We start from the raw sequence: 18,223 nt of genomic DNA, 5'->3' as shown, positions 1-18,223 counted from the left end.
ATTTGGATTAAAAGATTCAACACGACTAAAACGCTATTGTATAACATTTGACAACCCAGACCAGACCATCTGAACTCTTCAGAATAAACCGTACAATTTAACAAGACCCGAACCCAGAAAAAGATTATTTTGACGCGCCATAGTTGTGGTTCATCCCTCAACATGCATTAGAAAGGGTATAACAAGGAAACTTTTGCTTAGACATTGTGATCACCAGGTGTCATCATGTCGTTGGTACCAAACTTGGCACCGCTCTGCTTCTTGCGCGCAATCTCCTTGCGCCACTCGAACATGGTGTTGGGCTTGTCCTTGATGACCTGGCGAAGCTTCTCGTCGCTGCGCTTCATCCAAGCGTTGGGAGACGCGGTGCTAACGGGGTACAGAGGCATGCTGTTGTGGCTGAGCAGGAATGTATCCGGCTCGCGCTTATCATGAGACGCAATAACATCCAGATCAGCCGCAATCTGGTCGCAGTAGATCTCGAGGGGAAGATCGTTGACGTCCTGTCCAAAGGGGTTCTCGATCTCCTGTCCGATGAAGAGAAGGCCGAAAATGATGTAAGCTGCGACGATGGAGGCGGGAATAGTAATCCACTCGAGCGTCTGAACAAGCTGAAAGGGGAGGACAAAGATGTAGATAAAGGTGATCTGGCTGATGGCAATGGTGTAGGCAATGGGGAGAGGAGTGTTGAGAACCCGGTCACATCCTGTCATGCAGTCATTCATCAATCCGAGGTTGTTGTAAGCGAGAGTCTGTTGCATAGGGATGTCGAGCTGTCCTTGGGTAACCATGCGATCGATAATGACGGCGAGGTGGCTGAGGATCTCAAGAGGCAGGTTACCCAGAGGCTTGTCAGTCTTCTTAAGAGCCTTTCGAGGGTTGCTTTGAGCAAACGACACGCCCAGGTACTCTCCAACAGACTTGAAAATGTTCTTCTTCTTCATGGACCCGGCGTCGGGATCAGCAAGGGTAGCTTCCTTGGCAAAGGTGTTGAGGTGGCCGATGAGATGCTCCATGTCGGGGTAGGCACTGTAGGGCTCAAATCGCAAAGCGTGCTTGAGGGAGACGGAGAATGCGACGATCAGGTTCATGGCACCAATCTTCTTGAGAATTGTCTCGCGGGGGTCTTGATCAGGCACGTCCTTGCCATGGATCCAGATGACACGGCCCAGAGTCTGGGATGCCATTGTGAGGGTTCCCCAGTATCGACGACCTTCAGCATAACGCTCGTAGGCAGTGGATGATCGGAAAGACAGACTAAGACCGACGACGAAACCCAGAATGGTGAGCAGAACGGAGTTGACCTGAATTTTGGGGTAGTGGTCGTGGATGACTGTGATGGCAGTCGACCAAGCTCCGATGGCAATGAGAGGGATGATGAGCTTGGGCAGGATGGAGCCGTGCATTTGCATGACCAGAGGCCATTTTGAGTGCTTTTGGATATCGCGAGGACCAGTGAAGTAGTCGTCGAGATCGAGGGAAGTCTGCTTGCGGAAAAGGGCAGGGTTGACGCCGACGGCGGGAGAAGGGGGAGAGCGAACATTGTCGAGAGGGATTTCGAGACTGTGCATACGCTTCGCGGTAGAGCTGTCCATGCTTGTGAGGCGCGTGGGATCAAGCTTCTCCTGTGTCTGAGTGGCGGCGGTGGTGTCGATGGTCGGCCTGTTCACGGCCGTAGTGGCAGTATGGCCTGAGGCGGCAGAGTGGTTGTCGCCCATGTTGTCGGTTTATGTCAGTGTAGATATCTCAGGTTTAGGGAATGCGATTTCCTGCCAGCAGGTCCTAGAGAGAGAGGATGCCTAGAGAGGATAGGGAAACTAGGTCGTGCAGTGATGAACGGTAGCAATAAACGAGAGTAGGAAAAAGATGGGATCAAATAAAGGAAGAATTAAGAAACGGTGGAGGTGGTCTGGCGTATTTTAACCAAAGGAAAGAGGAGGCACAAGGAGCAAACAAGCTACAGGGGAGAAAGATTAAGGGCTTTACTTGAGGAGGATACGGAAATAGGTGGTCTAGAATCGGGTTGGAGATGGCATATAGAATGACTGAATTATTATGTCCCTCAACCAGTGTCAAGTCGACTTACAGGCTTACAGGGAGCGAATACTAGGTGGAGGTGGTCTCAATGCCGCCGCCACTCAGGAACGCTCCCACACCAATCCCACAAAGGAAAGCCCCTGTAACGTCCGATCCGTCTCGCGTGGCGATTGGCTGCAGCGCACCACACCGGCGGCGCTGCCTCGTTCTGGGGGAAGTCTCAGCGGCAGGGCCCGCCTGGGCAAGAGAGCTAGGGTCGATGTTCAGTGTAAGTGATGCGTTAACTCGGAAAGTTTTCATACTGTGCAGAATGGATGCGCTGTCAGCACTACCAGGTCGAGGCCTACAACGCACAACTAGATTTTTTCATGAAACGCGTACTTGCCCCTTTCATGCAAGTTGCTTTTTGTCTTTGCCGCCGTGGCGAGTAGGTAGAAACAGAGTCAGTAAACATGACATGAACTAAACACAACTGTGCCGTGAACCCAAGCGCCATGTCTGGGTCTGAGACAGATGCAAGTTGCAACGGGGCAATCGAACAGACGATCGAAAGTTCTAGGGATGGCGAGACACGATCGATATGGGACGGTGCAACGTAGACCATGGACGGAAATGCATGCGAGTTTCAGGGGGACGAAACCCAATTGGAGTCGCGAGAGTTTATTCGCACATGGAGTAGACTCTCGACTCTGATGCTTGCAAAAATCACCATCGATCATGACACTCGACAATGACTCTCGCTTGATGTTCAATTGGTTGTTTGATTAAAAGGAGGTCCGTGACGTGGAGTTGTCGACTAACGATGAGTGACAAAAAGACGAAACAATGGGTCTCAAAAAACAGACACAAGCTAATAGACAATAAAAAATAGGATACACAGCCCCCTAAAGACTCAAAGAAGAACATTCTGGGTCCAATGACAAGGGACGGGAAAAGGATATCCACGGGGTTTTGTTGGTCTTCATCACCGAATTAGCGAGACCATGGTGGGATTAGGCTCGTAGCTAAGCTTCCACTAGGACGCCACTGGTGTTTTCTAATTTTATACGACTCTCACTGCCTCATTGGTTTTGCCGTAGACTCTGAACTATGACAATTTCATCTATTTTGTTCAAGTGCAGATATCCTTTGTCTCAATGATCACCATTCTCCTCATTCTGCACTCCTTGTTCGTACATCAAATGACATCCCTTCTTTGTTTGATCTACGCTTCACCACCCCCATACAGACATTGCACAGTATCCTACACAGTCCGCCCCAACCTAGAGCCTGCCTGGACTCTCATCCTTGCGGAGCAATTTCTTCTTGGTAAAAACTCCAGCATTCTCCACTGCGGGATACGCGTTGCACTAAAGTACCAAGCTTTTTCTGATCTGGTTATGGTGAGTCCGTCTGTTGATCATTTATTCTCGTGGTAGAGTTTAGGCCACCCAAAAGGGCCAACTTGGCCGTCTGGAGTTGAGCCATTCGCGTCGATGCACGTAAGATTGTTCGCGCCCGCCCTATGCACTCAAGACTTGGCAAATTCCCTGTAACACATAATTTAGCCTCATTGATTATGTTGCTTTTGGATTTAATTTTCGAGTTGCAGTGTAGTATGCAGCCAGTAGTCTCCAAGACGCTGTACCATGGCTGAACTTCCCAATAGAGTTGACTGAGGCCGGTTGTTGACCACCTCCAACTCAAGGCTACCTAGGTAGATACAAAAGGCATGGACATGTTTTGGCCCCCGACTCGTCAAACAAGGATTCTGACATGGACATCGATTCACGCGGGTTCATGCCTTGCCAACATGCGGTCAGCAAGCGAGCGAGCTGAATTTTAACTGCACAAGAGTCATCGCGGTCCATATTAATCACCACGATTGACTCCATAACATCTGGTCTCGACTCAATTCGACCCAAGACCGTTGTAGCAACTCAATTGACCCTCTTTCAACTCACACTCGTCTCGTTGATGATTTTCGCTGCCGTTTGAGCTTGCGTTTGTGACTTTTCACTTGTTTCATCCTAAGCCTCAAATCTCCGGCACTAACGTTCCATTCTTGCAATTAACCTACTGTGCGTTCTCTCGAACGGGACAAGTTTGCTGCAATAAGCACTAGCTGAAAATGAGATGGGACTTCAGCTAGCCTCTGATTCGAATTGAACGAGATTGGATGCCATGGTCAGCACTGTATCCGTCCCTGTAATACGAGAATAGCTTCATAGGACATAGCCCCCCGACAATTTTACGACTGGTCTAGGGGAAGAGACCACAAGAGCCGCGGTTGTTCAACCAACACGTCGGTTATTCTCGTATTAATCCGTCGGTGGTATAAGAAGCAGTCAAAGCCACCTGTTGAGTGCAATCTCGTTTGACTTATTACCACTGTTTTTTGTCTTGGGACTTGGACTCTAGTGTATGTCACTGGACCAACATCCCTTGCCTCGGTTGTCTTGAGACTCAGATGAGAGAACCACACAAGGCAGGTGATTGTTGATGTACCCGGCTGCAAGTCAGGTCCGTGTCACCAAGGTTCGAGGATTTGAGTGTCACGATATCCAGCATGTTTGGCGAGAGAGGACCATACGGATGCCGCAAGGTTGATCCCAAACCTAGAGTGCGAACAGACAACCATTATTGTTTGCTGACTTTCGCCGTTCGCACAGTCGAGGAATGGGATCATTGACGCACAATTATTGATACGACAAACAAACCAAAAGTACAGCAATGGGTGCAGGACGATAGCACTTCTATGAGCGTGCGTTTGATTAGGCTTGCACTGAACCTTTATTTTCTTTAGACGATATCGTCATCCGATATAGCGCAAGGACCCAACAACAGTCATTGTGGAGCTTGATAATGACATGTTTTGTAAAATCCGAGACTCCAACGTCTGCATCAGAAGATCTTGCTGATCATGGGCGATCGCAGGGTTGCTCAAGAAAGACTAGGACGAAGTGAGTAAAAGCCATCTCGAAGCTGAGCTGTGTCATTGATTGGCTAGTCACGATACTACCAACAACTTCTGTCGCTGGTCATACGGCGTGATATCTGACAAGAGAGACAATTCTAGGGTAATGTCATGATTGTTGGATGAAAAACTGTTGAAACTTTCGTCTTGGCTATGATGACTATTGGAGCTTCCAGTGCTCAATTGCCCTGTGTAACATTTGAACCAATCACTACTACTCTGTATGTTGCCTAATAACCTACAACTATACTGAACAGCTCACTTGCATTCCAACCAGAATTTATGATGCGATTGACAAGAAATAATCATTGTCAAATGCTCATATTGAAGTAAGTGGCTCTCAAAATCACAATGACAGGGGCTCTTGGATCCATATCCGGCCAAGCTAAGCCACTGCGGCGTTGAAGGGTCTTGGTCTAGTTAGTCTGCCCCTAGCCAAGGGCGAGCTCCAGCTGTCACTCCATCCAATTCAAGGGATGATCCAGGACCCCCCTAAGAACGAAACCCGACTGTTACGAGTATCATCAATCCTTGCTTCAACCTCAACATCAGGACATTCACGACTTTCTTTTTGTCCTCCTTCGCCGTCAACCACATCCACTGCATCTGAATCCACCCAAACTTACCACTTCGACCGCCATCGTCTCGCCATGGCTGGTCATTGGGCCCCTCGACAACGCTCCAATCGAGCCCCCATCGTCGCCTTTGTCCTCTTCGTCATCTTCCTCTACTGGTTCCGCGACAGCCTCCTACCGTCAAATACGCCAGCGCGCAAGCACAGAAATGACTACCCGACCCTAAACCTCGGCGACGACGATGTGGAGATGGTGGTGGCCAGCATGAAGCACGAGAATGTGTCCTGGCTCGACGAATACCTCCCTGAATGGAAGAAGAACATTTACGTTGTCGACGACAACAGGGCCAAGCTGACTGTGCCCATGAATAAGGGTCGCGAGGCCATGGTCTTTCTGAGGTACACTCCTCTGACTCTCAGCTCCTGTCGTCTTTGCTAATGCGCTGCAGCTACATCATTGACCGATACGACTCCCTGCCCGGCAACGTCGTCTTCCACCACGCCGAGCGCTTCCAATGGCACAACGACAACCCCGACTACGATGCCCTCCCTCTCCTCCAGAACTTCCGATTCGACAACCTCAAGAAAGTTGGGTACGCCAACTTGCGATGTGTCTGGATTCTTGGATGCCCCGCCGAGATCAGGCCCATTAAGGATGAGTCCCCTGGCAAGGAGGGCGAGCCCATACACGCACGCCACGTTTACAAGGCTGCTTTCCAGGAGCTGTTCCCCAGTCTTGAAGTCCCCGAGGAAGTCGGCGTTACCTGCTGCTCGCAGTTTGCCGTCCGTCGCGAAACTATCCATCTGCGTCCCCGCGCCGAGTATGTGCGATTCCGCGAGTGGTTGATTGTGTCTGCCCTGGGAGATGCCCTCAGCGGTAGAGTTCTCGAATATTCCTGGCACAGTATGTCTACACCGCCCTATGCTTTTGGTCAATACTAACATTTTGCAGTCATGTTTGGCAAGGAAGCAGTCCATTGTCCAAACGCCGCCGAGTGTTACTGCCAGAACTATGGCATGTGCGATCTTAAGTGCGAAGCAGACAAATGCGAAAGTCAATACATACTTCCTCCCTTTTCGACCCTTCCCAAGGGCTGGCCTCAGCTCGGATGGAAGGGAGAAAACCGGGGCTGGGAGGGACAGCCTTGATTGAGTGAGAGATGAATTTGCGCCGTTGAAGATTTTACGATTGAAGGAGTTTCTTCATCTGTTAGGAAACTCTGCGTTGCACGACTAATTTTCTAGACCACTATGGGTTGCGTGTTGAAGAAGGACCCTTGTCTCTGGGTTTATGGGGATCATTACGGGATGGGATGGGATGGGCGTCTGGTTTTGGGTTTGGCAATCTGCTATGTCTGCACTGGGTAGAGGTTTTGTAACAGTATCAAAAGATAGTTTTAAACGAAAGCCAGTATGATATGAAGAATGAGGACACAGTCAAGTTCTATTGAATTGTTTTTAAATGCCCCCACCGGAACTGTAGCCCCACCCCCACTTCTTTCTTCAACTTGAGCTTGAAGCTCATCTACAACTCGTCTCAATCAACGACTTAAACACCACAGAGATCTTACTCATAATTCATTACTCACTACCCATTACCCATCGCTACATCACAGGAATTAATATCAGCATGGATTCAACATCATCTACCAACCTGTTGGGTAAACTGAAACATTCCCACCTCTTCCAGCAAGTGCTAACATCATCAGACAAACACAACAAGCTCATCTTTGAGATCCTCAGAAGCTATCGTGATCTCATGAACTGCGCCACCGTCCAAGGCATGGACAAAGCCAACCAGAACGACTTTGAAGCTCAAACGACAAAGCTCAACTACAGAGATCCCGACACAATGGCAGCTGCTGAAATACGGACACAAAGAAAGTTTGACCAACTGGTAAGTTTCCTTCACGCGTAGACGACACACGACTCACCCAAACCCAGCACGACAACATCAAAGAGCTGTTGGCTCTTTCGCGCACCATCAAGGAACTTTGGGTATTCGGACCTCTCGATAGAGCTGACGGTCACCGCCAAGAGAAGGAAGTGCAGATTGACCGCGACGTGCAGGAAGTATCGCGTCTGATGGACAATTTCGACATGAAGGCCATGCGAGAGCTCGCTGAGAAATTTGGAGGGACCTACGAACCCCAGACTGCTACTGCTTCATCGTCATCAACAGCACCGGTGACAGCAACGGAACCGGCGCCTGCGACTGGAAATTAGAGAGCAGAGGAAGCAAGCAGTCGGGAGGGGACGCCAGAGAGCTTCGTGACGGCGCCTAGCACACCTACACCTTCGATGCGTGCGATGGCGCCGGGTTGAGGGATTCGCCAGCGTCGAAGCGCAAGTGTGACTAATTCTGGGCGGCGTTTTGGGAGTTGGGCTTTCGAGACAAGGGCTACATGAGATACCCAGAGAATAAATGCTCGCTCTTTATGCGATTCGGTTTTTATTACCACGTATCATATGTGTCGGACTAACTTGACGAGCCCGACAGCCTTGTATTTGTTTATTCGGATTTCTGTTGATGTCATCTGCTTGAAGAGAAGATATGTTCTAAATCTGGATAAGAAACAGCCTCACGTTCTAGAAGCTGCAGTCAATTGCCGTACAAACGATTATCTCCTAGGCAACGGATCGCTTGGGAATAGAGCCTATTTAACACATGGTATCCTTGAGATGGCCACTGAAGACACTGCAGGGACGGGCCGGACGGAGCGTATCGAGGAACTAGACTCCGGCGGTGACTACAATGTTAGGGGATCGTGCTTCCATCGAGTAATTAGCAACTCTATATTGTAACGAAGCTCAAGCTTATCCAGTAGATTAACGATATCGAGATTCATCTGCCAAATGGTCTTATCTCCTGTTGATATACCCACCTCTTTGACCCGTAAAGATCTAGAATCTCATCCATTGTGGAACATAAATGATGCGATAAAAAAGAAGCACGTTTTTTAACTTATAAATAAATAAAAAAGTTAAAAACAGGGTCGGACATAACCTTGGTTCTCCCTGCATTTGTGGCGTTTTGGTGCGTGGTGAGACAAGACGGTTAGGACCATGGAGCTACGTGTACAAGACCAAGGCTAGAACCCATGATACGAGGTTCAGCTGCATACAACACGGGAGTTTGTGCATAAGTCGATTCCCACTTGGTATCTATCAATTTTTTTAATTTTAATTTTTATATTCCACAAGATCTTGATAGTGAGGTACGTAGCGGTAAATAACGATAACGGTCTTGTACTAGGATCCAGCGTCATTCTCTCCTGTCGATCGTGGGGCAGATTAGGATGTGCGTAATGGAAGAAGAGGAAGCGAGGCTGAGTGATTGTTTCAAGTTTAGCGGAATTACTGTCATGCGTTGTTTTGTTTCCATCGTTGTTTGTTTCTCATGATAGACTCCTATCAACACACAATGATATCTCCAGTTGTCAGTAACTGACCACATTCAGTTTCTGTGCAGCTGCATGAGAGACGCGCAATCGCACATGCGGCTCTAGTCTAGCTGAGAATCTATGTTTAGCACGACTGACAAATATCATGACCCCTGCAGTTCCTGTCGATCTCATGTTTATCCCAGCTTCTGCGTTACCAACACTTGTTTTTCTGCTTGATCTATCCATTGGTTCAAGATAATTGTTTCAAACATACTCTTGTTTCTTATTTGCTCAGCTGTATATCTCGTGTCTGCTGCTTGCCTTGTCTTGACTCAAATACCCACTAGAACTAACCATCAACTTGCCCACTTTCTTGTTACCCCATATTTGAATGGATCAGGATCAGAATACCCCAGCTATGATAGCGTCAACAATGGGTCTTGGCCATGTCATGGTTAGTTATGATCGTATATAGTCCGCCCCGTGCCGGTCTGGCCTGACTAGCCTGAGTCTCTACCCCAGGCTTTCCCTTTCATCTCATCTCCTTTAGTTGTATTCCTCGTATTATCGTGAGTGAATACGAAGAGATCTTAACCAGTGCATTCTCATCATGGTGCGCTTGAGCGTTGTTGCAGCCCTGTTTGCTGCAGTGGCCAACGCGGTTGACTTTAATAAGGTCAGCGAGGGATACGGGCGTTTACCAGGCGCTTATATCTTTGAATTCGAAGATGATCATGTGCGTATTACTCCATCGTATTTATTAACCATCACTGACCCTTTCCAGGATTGCGCCGACTTCTTCGCCAAGGCTTCAACAGCCGGAAAGACTCGCATCAAGTACAACTACAAGCTCTTCAAAGGAGCGTCTATCCAACTGAACGACATCGACAATGCCGAGGATATTTCCGCAGAGATGGCTTTGATGCCTGGTATCAAAAAGAAGTGGCCCGTCCAGGTGTTTAGTCTGCCCAAACCAGAGGTCCACTGGACGGGTACACCGGGAATGGAGTACACTGCCGTTCAAAAGGAGGACCTCCAAGAGAGAGATCTTTCGAATGATACATATACACCTCATGTCATGACACAGATTGATAAGCTGAGGGATGAGGGCGTCACGGGCAAGGGGCTCAAGGTTGCCCTTGTTGATACTGGTGTAGGTCGAGAGTCACACTCCAAAGTATGCAGCTAACATTCATCAGATCGATTATAAACACCCGGCTCTCGGAGGCTGCTTCGGTCCCAAATGTCTCGTCTCTTTCGGCACTGATCTTGTAGGCGACGATTACGATGGCTTCAGCCAGGCCAAACCCGACAACGACCCTATGGACTGCGCAGGCCACGGCACCCATGTCGCTGGTATTCTCGCAGCGCAGAAGAACTCTATGGGTTTCACAGGCGCTGCACCCGGAGTGAAACTCGGATCATATCGCGCATTCGGTTGCACTGGCGAGGCTGGAAACGATGTCCTCATTGCAGCATTCAACCAAGCCTATGAAGACGGCGCAGACATCATCTCTGCATCCATCGGTGGCCCATCTGGTTGGTCCGAGGAGCCTTGGGCTGTAGCTGTGTCTCGCATTGTCGAGCAAGGCGTCCCTTGTGTTCTCGCTGCTGGAAACGTAGGCTCTGCTGGTCTATTCTATGCCAGCACGGCAGCGAATGGAAAGAAGGTCTCTGCAGTCGGATCCTTCGACAACATCAAGTCTCTGTCATTGCTGAATGCCTCAAGCTACACCGTCGACGGCGGCTCTGAGCATGAGTTTGGACACTTGGCTGGTAAGCCGAGTGCTTGGAAGGACGTCAAGCTTCCTCTGTGGGCGCTCAACTATGACACGGGTGTCCACGACGATGGCTGCGATGCGTTTCCCAAAAACACACCTGACCTGAGCAAGTACATTGTTCTTCTCCGACGAGGCTCCTGTACATTCAATGCGAAAGCTGCCAACGCGGTAAAAGCGGGCGCAGAGTACATTCTGTTTTACAGCAACAAGGAGGACCTGTCACCTTTTGACGTGTCTTCTGTCGAGGGTGTCAAGGCGGCCAGCATCGTATCGCCAGAACAGGGCAAGGAATGGATCGATGCCCTCAAGAGCAAGAAAAAGATCGTTCTGAACATGTCGGACGGCAGCAACGGCGATGTCATCGTCGAACAAAACCGCAACAATATCACTGGCGGTGCTGTCAGTGCGTTTTCCTCATGGGGTCCCACATGGGAGATGGATGTGAAGCCACAGTTTGGTGCCCCTGGTGGTATGATCCTGTCCACGTACCCGCGCGATATGGGAAGCTATGCCGTCTTGTCGGGTACATCGATGGCCTCGCCTCTCGTAGCTGGCATCGTGGCTCTCATCGCCGAAGTCAGAGGCACCCGCGATCCAGCCCTCATCGAAAATCTCTTGTCAGCCACTGCTAACCCGCAGTTGTTCAACGACGGAAAGGCGTTTTATGAGTTTCTTGCGCCTGTTCCCCAGCAAGGTGGCGGTCTCGTGCAGGCTTATGATGCCGCCCACGCAAAAGTCCTCTTGTCCCCTTCGAGCCTCTCGTTCAACGACACAGACCATTTCCCTGACTCGTTGAACTTTACCCTCAAGAACACGGGCAAAAAGCAGATCGACTTGCAAATCTCTCACGTCCCTGCCGTCACCATGTTCACGCTTGTCAAAAACACCATGTACCCAGATGATTTCCCCAACGACTTTGCGACAGAGCAAGCCAGTATCAAGTTCAGCGAATCCAAGGTGACGATCGACGCTGGCGAAAGCATTGTCATCGAAGTCCTCGCTACTCCTCCCAAGGGCCTTAACGAAACTCGTCTGCCCGTGTGGTCTGGGTACGTAGCCATCAACGGAACTGACGGCACCTCTCTCTCACTGCCGTACCAGGGCCTCAGTGGTTCCCTGCATAAGTCCAAGGTTCTCGGTCCTCACGACACGTGGATCGCCAACTCAACCGATAAGAACCGCTTCCCCATGCCTGCCAACACAACATGGACCCTCCCCAAGCCTGGCACAGCCAACAACCAAACTGACACTTTGCCTGGCCTGACGTGGTTCCTTGCTCTCGGTTCAGCCAAGCTGCACGCCGAGATCATCCCCGTCACCACCGAAAAACCATCCGGCTCCAACAAGGCCCGCGTTATCGGTGAACCCGCCGACTTCCCAATGCTGTGGAACGCCATGGGTGCAAACTCCAAAGCCTTCACTGGTGAGCTTGCGGACGGTACCTTTGCGCCTGCAGGACAGTACGTTGTCCGATACAAGGCGCTGCGAATCTTTGGAGACGAGAAGAAGAAAGAGGATTGGGACGAATCGTATTCGACTGTGTTTGGGATTGAGTATAAGAAGTAGACTCGTGTCGACGCCTTCGCAGGCATTATGAAGAACGTATTAATTCATGTACAAAAGTATTTAGCGATGTTATGGATCTGGCCATGATCAATTTGGAACAAGATATGAGCTTGGGTTAATTATCTGGATAATTAGCATACCTAGATTAGATAGCATAGATGCGGCTGTGCCAACATAGATGCACGCTCAATAGTAGAATCAATTCAGGAATAAGCATCACATACCACGAGATTACCAATGATTGTTTGTGAGTGAAAACAGTCAAGGGCCGTCCCTTCAGTTTCACCTCTCGAATGTTCTTTGGAGGATACGCTTGTCGGTAATAAACTGTTCTCTTTCCACTGGCGACTTTACATGAAATCGTCCTCCCAGTTCTCGTCGCGGTCCTGGTTACTCGAACCAGCCATGAGCTCCTCAGTAAAAATGTCATCGTAAGCGTGATCCTTCTGGTACTTCTTCTCCTTCCACTCCTGGGCTTGCTTGGCCTCTTCTTTCTTCTGCAACAGTGTCAGTCAATTTTCTGGGCTTTGTCTCGCAGGCTTACCCTTGCTAGGAAGACAGCCTGATCGCGGCGTCTCAGCTCCTTGAGGCGGTCATCGCGCTCCTGCTTCAGGTCGGGCTTCTTTTCCACCTTTGTCTTGTTGAGGCGGTTGACAATGGGGTTCTCACGCTGGGGCACGAGGATGCGCTTCACTTTGCGGGGGTCCTTGAATCCGACTTGGCCAACTTCCATGCTACCATCCTTCTTGAGGTTGGACCATGGAGTGTAGATGACTGTGACGTTGTCCTTCTTGTTGCCTGGTGGTGTTTAGACAGGTGATGAGATGAGAAGAGCGAGACAGGTACCTTCGATGGAGTTGGCCTTTGTCAATTGGGCCAGATCCATGACCAGCTCTTCGGGGAGGGCATCCCATGCCTGACCCTCTTGCATTCGTAGGTAGATATGTGCGCTGGAGAGTTTATCCGCGTGGAACTAGAATAGTCAGTATCAGTTCTTAAGTTGAGAGTTCATTGTTATCCCACCCTGTATGCATTTAGCACGAGTACCATATCTCAATCCACGCACAGGGCGCCTACCAGATATCCTCTTCCCAGCCAAACTTGATAAGATCCTCATCTAGCATCCAGTCTCAGCCGGCGAAACACTTGTACTTTGGGTGCACCATACTCTCGAACTTGTCCTTGCCGACGTAAATGAAGCCTGACGGGTCAACGACGGAGGAGGTGAAGTAGAGCACCATCTTGGGGGATTTGACGTATCTCTCCTGATCTCCAAGTCAAAATGCCGGATACGCAGGCTACGATTTGGCCTTTTTTCTCGTTTGGTGAATTGTTGGTGTTGTGAGGGGATCTTGGAGAAATTTCCGTTTGGTGGGGTACAAAAGTGTTATCAAAAGGCAGGTATAACTTTAGTGCTGTAAGATAGTGCGGAAGTACCTGCCTCTAGATCCACCAAGGCGAAGGCAAGATCCAAATCGTAGACTCACGTGACCGGCCGCCAACATCATTGTCAGTTCACGACGAGACAAGAGTTACTTGTTGACCAATCTAATGAGGCTTCACATTATGGATAGCTGTAGCAAAGCTTGGTTGTACTCGGTAACAATGCGAACACAACGAAGATCATTCACATCAGAACCAAACAATGCATCGGCTAGCAGGTACTTCAGATCAAACATCAACCATCCGGAAGTACGGATATCACGCCTTTCTTTATCTCATCTTTATCTTTTTCAGCTGGGTCTGTATCAAAGACAAGTCGGATCGACGGTCGGTCCCTTTCATCCATCTACACAATCGATACCGGATCCTTCGGTTGGTCGGATCGTGCATATTCGTTCGCAACTGGGGTCAAGTCGGAGTGCCTAGATGAGATCTTGACTGTTTTAGCGGATCCGAGTATCTTGGTGAATAGCTTTATGCGTCATGGGGCATATGTATTTCATGGATGCTTCATATTGGTGACCTACTTGTCTAGGACAGGTAATATCGGGTCGGCTGTTCCCGGTTATACCCAGCCATGACTGCATGGAAGCAGATTCAGGTAATGCTCTTCCCGTGCATTTCAAACATGTGATATTGCACCTGATTTTTCTTGTGTTCCCCTCCTTTTGCTTGATCCTGGTATGATTCGTGATTACAACCAATCAAAGAGTCTAGACTTTCGGACACCACCCGATGTGTGCAACACTCTATTGGTGTCTTAGTCTCGGTCGACTGCATCGATAGCCGCGTAGTATCACGACGGCCGCTAGAAGCTCGCTTAAAGCGTTGGGGGACCGGATTAAACCCTCCGAGCCTTGTCAACATGAGCAGCGCGGTAGGCGTCTATTTGTCAGTGACGCACGAAAAAGGTCATATGGGGTGATATCTTAGTGTCATGCAATATTGGCTAGCCTTGAACCACTCTTGTCATTGATCCGTACTATATGCATAAGCGAGACCTTGTTTGTTACTTCTTCAGCAAACAGCTGACAGGGTGTTCTTGTGTATGATTTTTGAAATCTGACGGGACAAAATGAAGACAGGACAAGTGACAAGTCAATTTTCAGTCATTTTAGGGTTGCATACTGATATAAAATCCATATTAAAACACTAATATAACACACTGCAATGCTCGCCAATGACCTGACTATGTGCACAGCATAACCTTGATACCCAACTCATTCCCAGGTCCTGCGCCGCTGCTGAAATAGAATACAATAGAATCATGTCGTTAAATCGTCATGTATTCGTGTCTTTTGCCATATACAATGTCTCATGATGTGAATTTGATGCAAATACCGGTAATCTTAGCGACGCTGCTGGGCGGTCCAAATATCTCGTCAAGAAATCGAGACACCAGCGTTTTGTAGAGCTCGAATCACACCACGCTCAGAAGAACCTGACAAGTGTTAGTAACTTGACGACTTGTAGTATCAAAGGATAAAACATACTGAGAGTTCCCGCCGGCACGTCTTCGTTGACGGCTGTGATGCGGCTGGTCTTGACCTGATCTTGAAAGATATACCCGTCCGAATTTTCGTAAGCGACCTTGTACACATCGACTCGAATCTTGTAGGCGCCTTCATATAGCAGACTGAGGTCTGTGAAGGGGAAGTAAATTGTGGTTCTCGAGGATCCCACAAGGGCAGTGACATCCATGCCCGTCACCGTCGCTGTGCCTGCCAAGCCGTGTTCCACAATGTCCCCGTTTCGGGTAAGGAGAATAGCCATGGCAAAGAAATAGAACCCAGAGACTGATCCTTTGAAGTTGAACTCTGCAACCAGGGGGGGGTGTAATATCGTAGAGACCTGGGTGCGAGACGGGGGTTGGACGGCAATAGTGAGCGCCGGCATGATTGATTATGCAATTATAATGAATAGATAATAGTAATAGAGTTGCTGGTTGAATCAAACCCTTCTTGTATTCGGCACTGATATGCCAGTCTCACTCTAGAACCGAGATGGCTTTAAGCATAACTGAGAAGCGAGATGCTGATTGATATATAACAAGTCCACATTAAATTTCTTTCCTTTCGAGGTGTCCTGACCCGAGGCTTCGATGCGGTAAAATATATAACTCCTCGGAGAGACTGCACAGACCATACAAGTTAATTCATCCGTTGATGTGTTGGGCCAGAGCAATATGTTGGCGTTTTGGTTTGGGTTCAAGGATGAAGTGGATGGCGTGAGGGATCAGACCTTTTGAACGAAGAGGAGTACCTTGCTAGTTTTTCTTGGTGTCACCGCAGATATGCTCTATCACCAACAATTGAGTCAAACGTGTTCCTGGGTCTGCAGCGAGAGATAGGGAGAGAGGAAGTTGGTTGGCTGGGACGAGGTGTGATGCAGTGTGCTGGGTTGTAACATGAGGCGGCGATGACAAGATGAGGTGGGAGCCCGTGAATGAAATGGAAGGTAGTAGTCTATAATCCAGTGCTAAGGTAGTTCAGTAGCTCAGGGTATTGACATTGGACCTAGAGGCAGTTAGTAGTGGGACGGTGTCTCTCGGTAGTTCCTCATGAGTACGGTACAGTCAGTACCTTGGGTTTACTGGCTGTCAAGTTCAAGTCCCTCAACGCCTGTGGGTGTGGCCGATCCCAGTACTAATGTCATCAATTGACCTCACTCAAGTTCGGTTCGGCCCAGCTCAGTTTGATCCAAGATCCCTGTGGCTATAGAGAGAGAGATAGTCTTGACCCAGTCTTGGAGGCCTTGACAGTCGCCCTACTCAATGTTTTGGGAGGCCGTACAGATAAAAAGAAACGGGCTCATCTGGGACTAGTGATCTGAGCAGACGATCGGCAACGTTCAAGACAAGTCGATCATTATTTCCGTTGTCTCGGATTCTGCGTAAAAATAAAACTGTAAAAAAAGAAAAGAATGCAGCCCTGCCCTGACTGACCGGTACTTTTCTCCTAGGTCGTACATTTCCAGGGTTCTCTAGGGGATTTGCAGCGCAGTAACTCTGTAGCCACGTGCAGATGGCGTCTTTTAGAAGGCTGAATCCGAAACAAGTTTAGGTATTGTTGGCGCAGTATTTATTTGACGCGATAGCCAAGCGTGGTTCCGATTTGTCGAGGCGAGCAATATGTGGCTGGTTGACATCATGTACTACCAAGAACTCATTACCGAGGGGGGCCAAGAGAAAAAAAAGGAACCATCGGAGCCCGATTATGTTTAGAGTCTGTGAGTGGTCATTCCGTAAGAGACACAAAAGAGACAACAAGAATGAGGCTCAGGCACCTAAGCGCGTAACAGACGGATATTGGCACGGATATGTCTGTATGCAATACACGTATGGTGACATTAGATGAGTGCGAGTGAGGCTCAGGGGTTTGTTCTCGCGTCAACTACCTTGCCTAGACTAGTCCTCGCCTCAATCCAAGTCCAGAACAGCAGCTTAGACCATATCCGGGAATAAGTTCATCGTGCCCAGACACAGACATTGCATTGCAAGGCGAGACCAGATTCCTGGTTTCCGATGGTTTACTTAGTAATTAGCGCTCGGCTAATTAGCTTCAGTACGTACAGTAGTTCCCCGGGAAAATCTCCAAGACTTGAGACAGACAACGAAACGATCTTCGGCAAGGGGATCTGAAGCAGGGGGTATCCCTGTGGACTTGTCCAAATATCACCTAGCAATTATGGTCCGAAGCCCCAGTCTATCACACTCTGAATTACTGTCACTAGCTCTTGCTGAACTACAGAGTACCACTGACTGTCTGAGTTCCGACTCTGTTATCCACCTCTGTTTTGGTGTATGTACCAATTCCGAATTACACAACTGTGACATTGCAATAGGTCAACCACGGCTATTCCTGTGCCTGTATGCAGTTTGCAGTGCTGTGCAACAACAAAAGAACAGAAAGACCGAGATACCGCCTCGGATACAGAGGGAACCGATGCCTAGCCCTACCATGTAATCCATATCATCAACTTGCAAACTGCATTAGAAACTACAATCCAATAGGAAGGTAACCCGCCGTCATTATTTGAATATGCCGCATATGCGGTTGGGATGCCAAAAACAGTCTTGACATAGGCGCTACAGCCTACAAGTCGGCAACGCCAGTCGGTAATAAGGAACTTGCCCAATAAGGAAATGAGTCATCGCTTAAAATGGCCGTAGTACAATACATCGCGCCTATGTATGTTTGCCAAGTTGACGACTTAACCTAAACTAGTAGACAAATAATGACTGAAGGGCTAGGTCATTATTTTTGCTCTGCTGATCCTGGTTGGGGAAGAAACTGGGGCTGTGAATGACAGCTACAAGCGATACGATCCCCATGTAACAGTGACAGGCCGGGATATGATCAAGGCCCGGAATTCTAGAACATTACTGACACGGCGTTATAATTACGTACATCAATCAATTGGAATTCAGGAACAGGAATGACAGATAATTCTGGCGCGAACTCTAAAAAGAACAGCAAGA

General features: G+C 48.9%; 6 protein-coding genes across 6 annotated transcripts, besides 2 other annotated features; 3 read left to right on the top strand and 3 right to left on the bottom strand.

Moving 5' to 3' along the window:
* Positions 1 to 197: 197 nt before the first annotated feature.
* On the bottom strand, positions 198 to 1,718 carry FPSE_01679 (uncharacterized protein; the record flags this gene model as incomplete). Its single annotated transcript, XM_009254799.1, has 1 exon — positions 198 to 1,718. The coding sequence occupies one exon, from the start codon at positions 1,716 to 1,718 to the stop codon at positions 198 to 200; it is 1,521 nt and encodes a 506-aa protein (XP_009253074.1).
* Positions 1,719 to 5,643: 3,925 nt separating this feature from the next.
* On the top strand, positions 5,644 to 6,716 carry FPSE_01680 (uncharacterized protein; the record flags this gene model as incomplete). Its single annotated transcript, XM_009254800.1, has 3 exons — positions 5,644 to 5,966; positions 6,017 to 6,471; positions 6,520 to 6,716. The coding sequence occupies 3 exons, from the start codon at positions 5,644 to 5,646 to the stop codon at positions 6,714 to 6,716; spliced, it is 975 nt and encodes a 324-aa protein (XP_009253075.1).
* Positions 6,717 to 7,197: 481 nt separating this feature from the next.
* On the top strand, positions 7,198 to 7,793 carry FPSE_01681 (uncharacterized protein; the record flags this gene model as incomplete). Its single annotated transcript, XM_009254801.1, has 3 exons — positions 7,198 to 7,228; positions 7,277 to 7,464; positions 7,512 to 7,793. The coding sequence occupies 3 exons, from the start codon at positions 7,198 to 7,200 to the stop codon at positions 7,791 to 7,793; spliced, it is 501 nt and encodes a 166-aa protein (XP_009253076.1).
* A 730-nt stretch (positions 7,794 to 8,523) lies between these two features.
* Positions 8,524 to 8,558: a repeat region.
* A 179-nt stretch (positions 8,559 to 8,737) lies between these two features.
* Positions 8,738 to 8,764: a repeat region.
* Positions 8,765 to 9,563: 799 nt separating this feature from the next.
* Positions 9,564 to 12,300, top strand: FPSE_01682 (uncharacterized protein; the record flags this gene model as incomplete). Its single annotated transcript, XM_009254802.1, has 3 exons — positions 9,564 to 9,689; positions 9,738 to 10,106; positions 10,153 to 12,300. 3 exons carry the CDS (start codon positions 9,564 to 9,566, stop codon positions 12,298 to 12,300), a joined length of 2,643 nt encoding a protein of 880 aa, XP_009253077.1.
* A 350-nt stretch (positions 12,301 to 12,650) lies between these two features.
* Positions 12,651 to 13,541, bottom strand: FPSE_01683 (uncharacterized protein; the record flags this gene model as incomplete). Its single annotated transcript, XM_009254803.1, has 4 exons — positions 12,651 to 12,797; positions 12,845 to 13,098; positions 13,147 to 13,273; positions 13,464 to 13,541. 4 exons carry the CDS (start codon positions 13,539 to 13,541, stop codon positions 12,651 to 12,653), a joined length of 606 nt encoding a protein of 201 aa, XP_009253078.1.
* Positions 13,542 to 15,125: 1,584 nt separating this feature from the next.
* Positions 15,126 to 15,639, bottom strand: FPSE_01684 (uncharacterized protein; the record flags this gene model as incomplete). The annotated part of the gene is made up of 2 exons (XM_009254804.1): positions 15,126 to 15,184; positions 15,237 to 15,639. 2 exons carry the CDS (start codon positions 15,637 to 15,639, stop codon positions 15,126 to 15,128), a joined length of 462 nt encoding a protein of 153 aa, XP_009253079.1.
* Positions 15,640 to 18,223: the final 2,584 nt, after the last annotated feature.

This window comes from Fusarium pseudograminearum, chromosome 4, assembly GCF_000303195.2.
Source record: "Fusarium pseudograminearum CS3096 chromosome 4, whole genome shotgun sequence".
NCBI lineage: Eukaryota > Fungi > Ascomycota > Sordariomycetes > Hypocreales > Nectriaceae > Fusarium > Fusarium pseudograminearum.
This window is presented reverse-complemented; position numbering and strand designations above follow the sequence as displayed.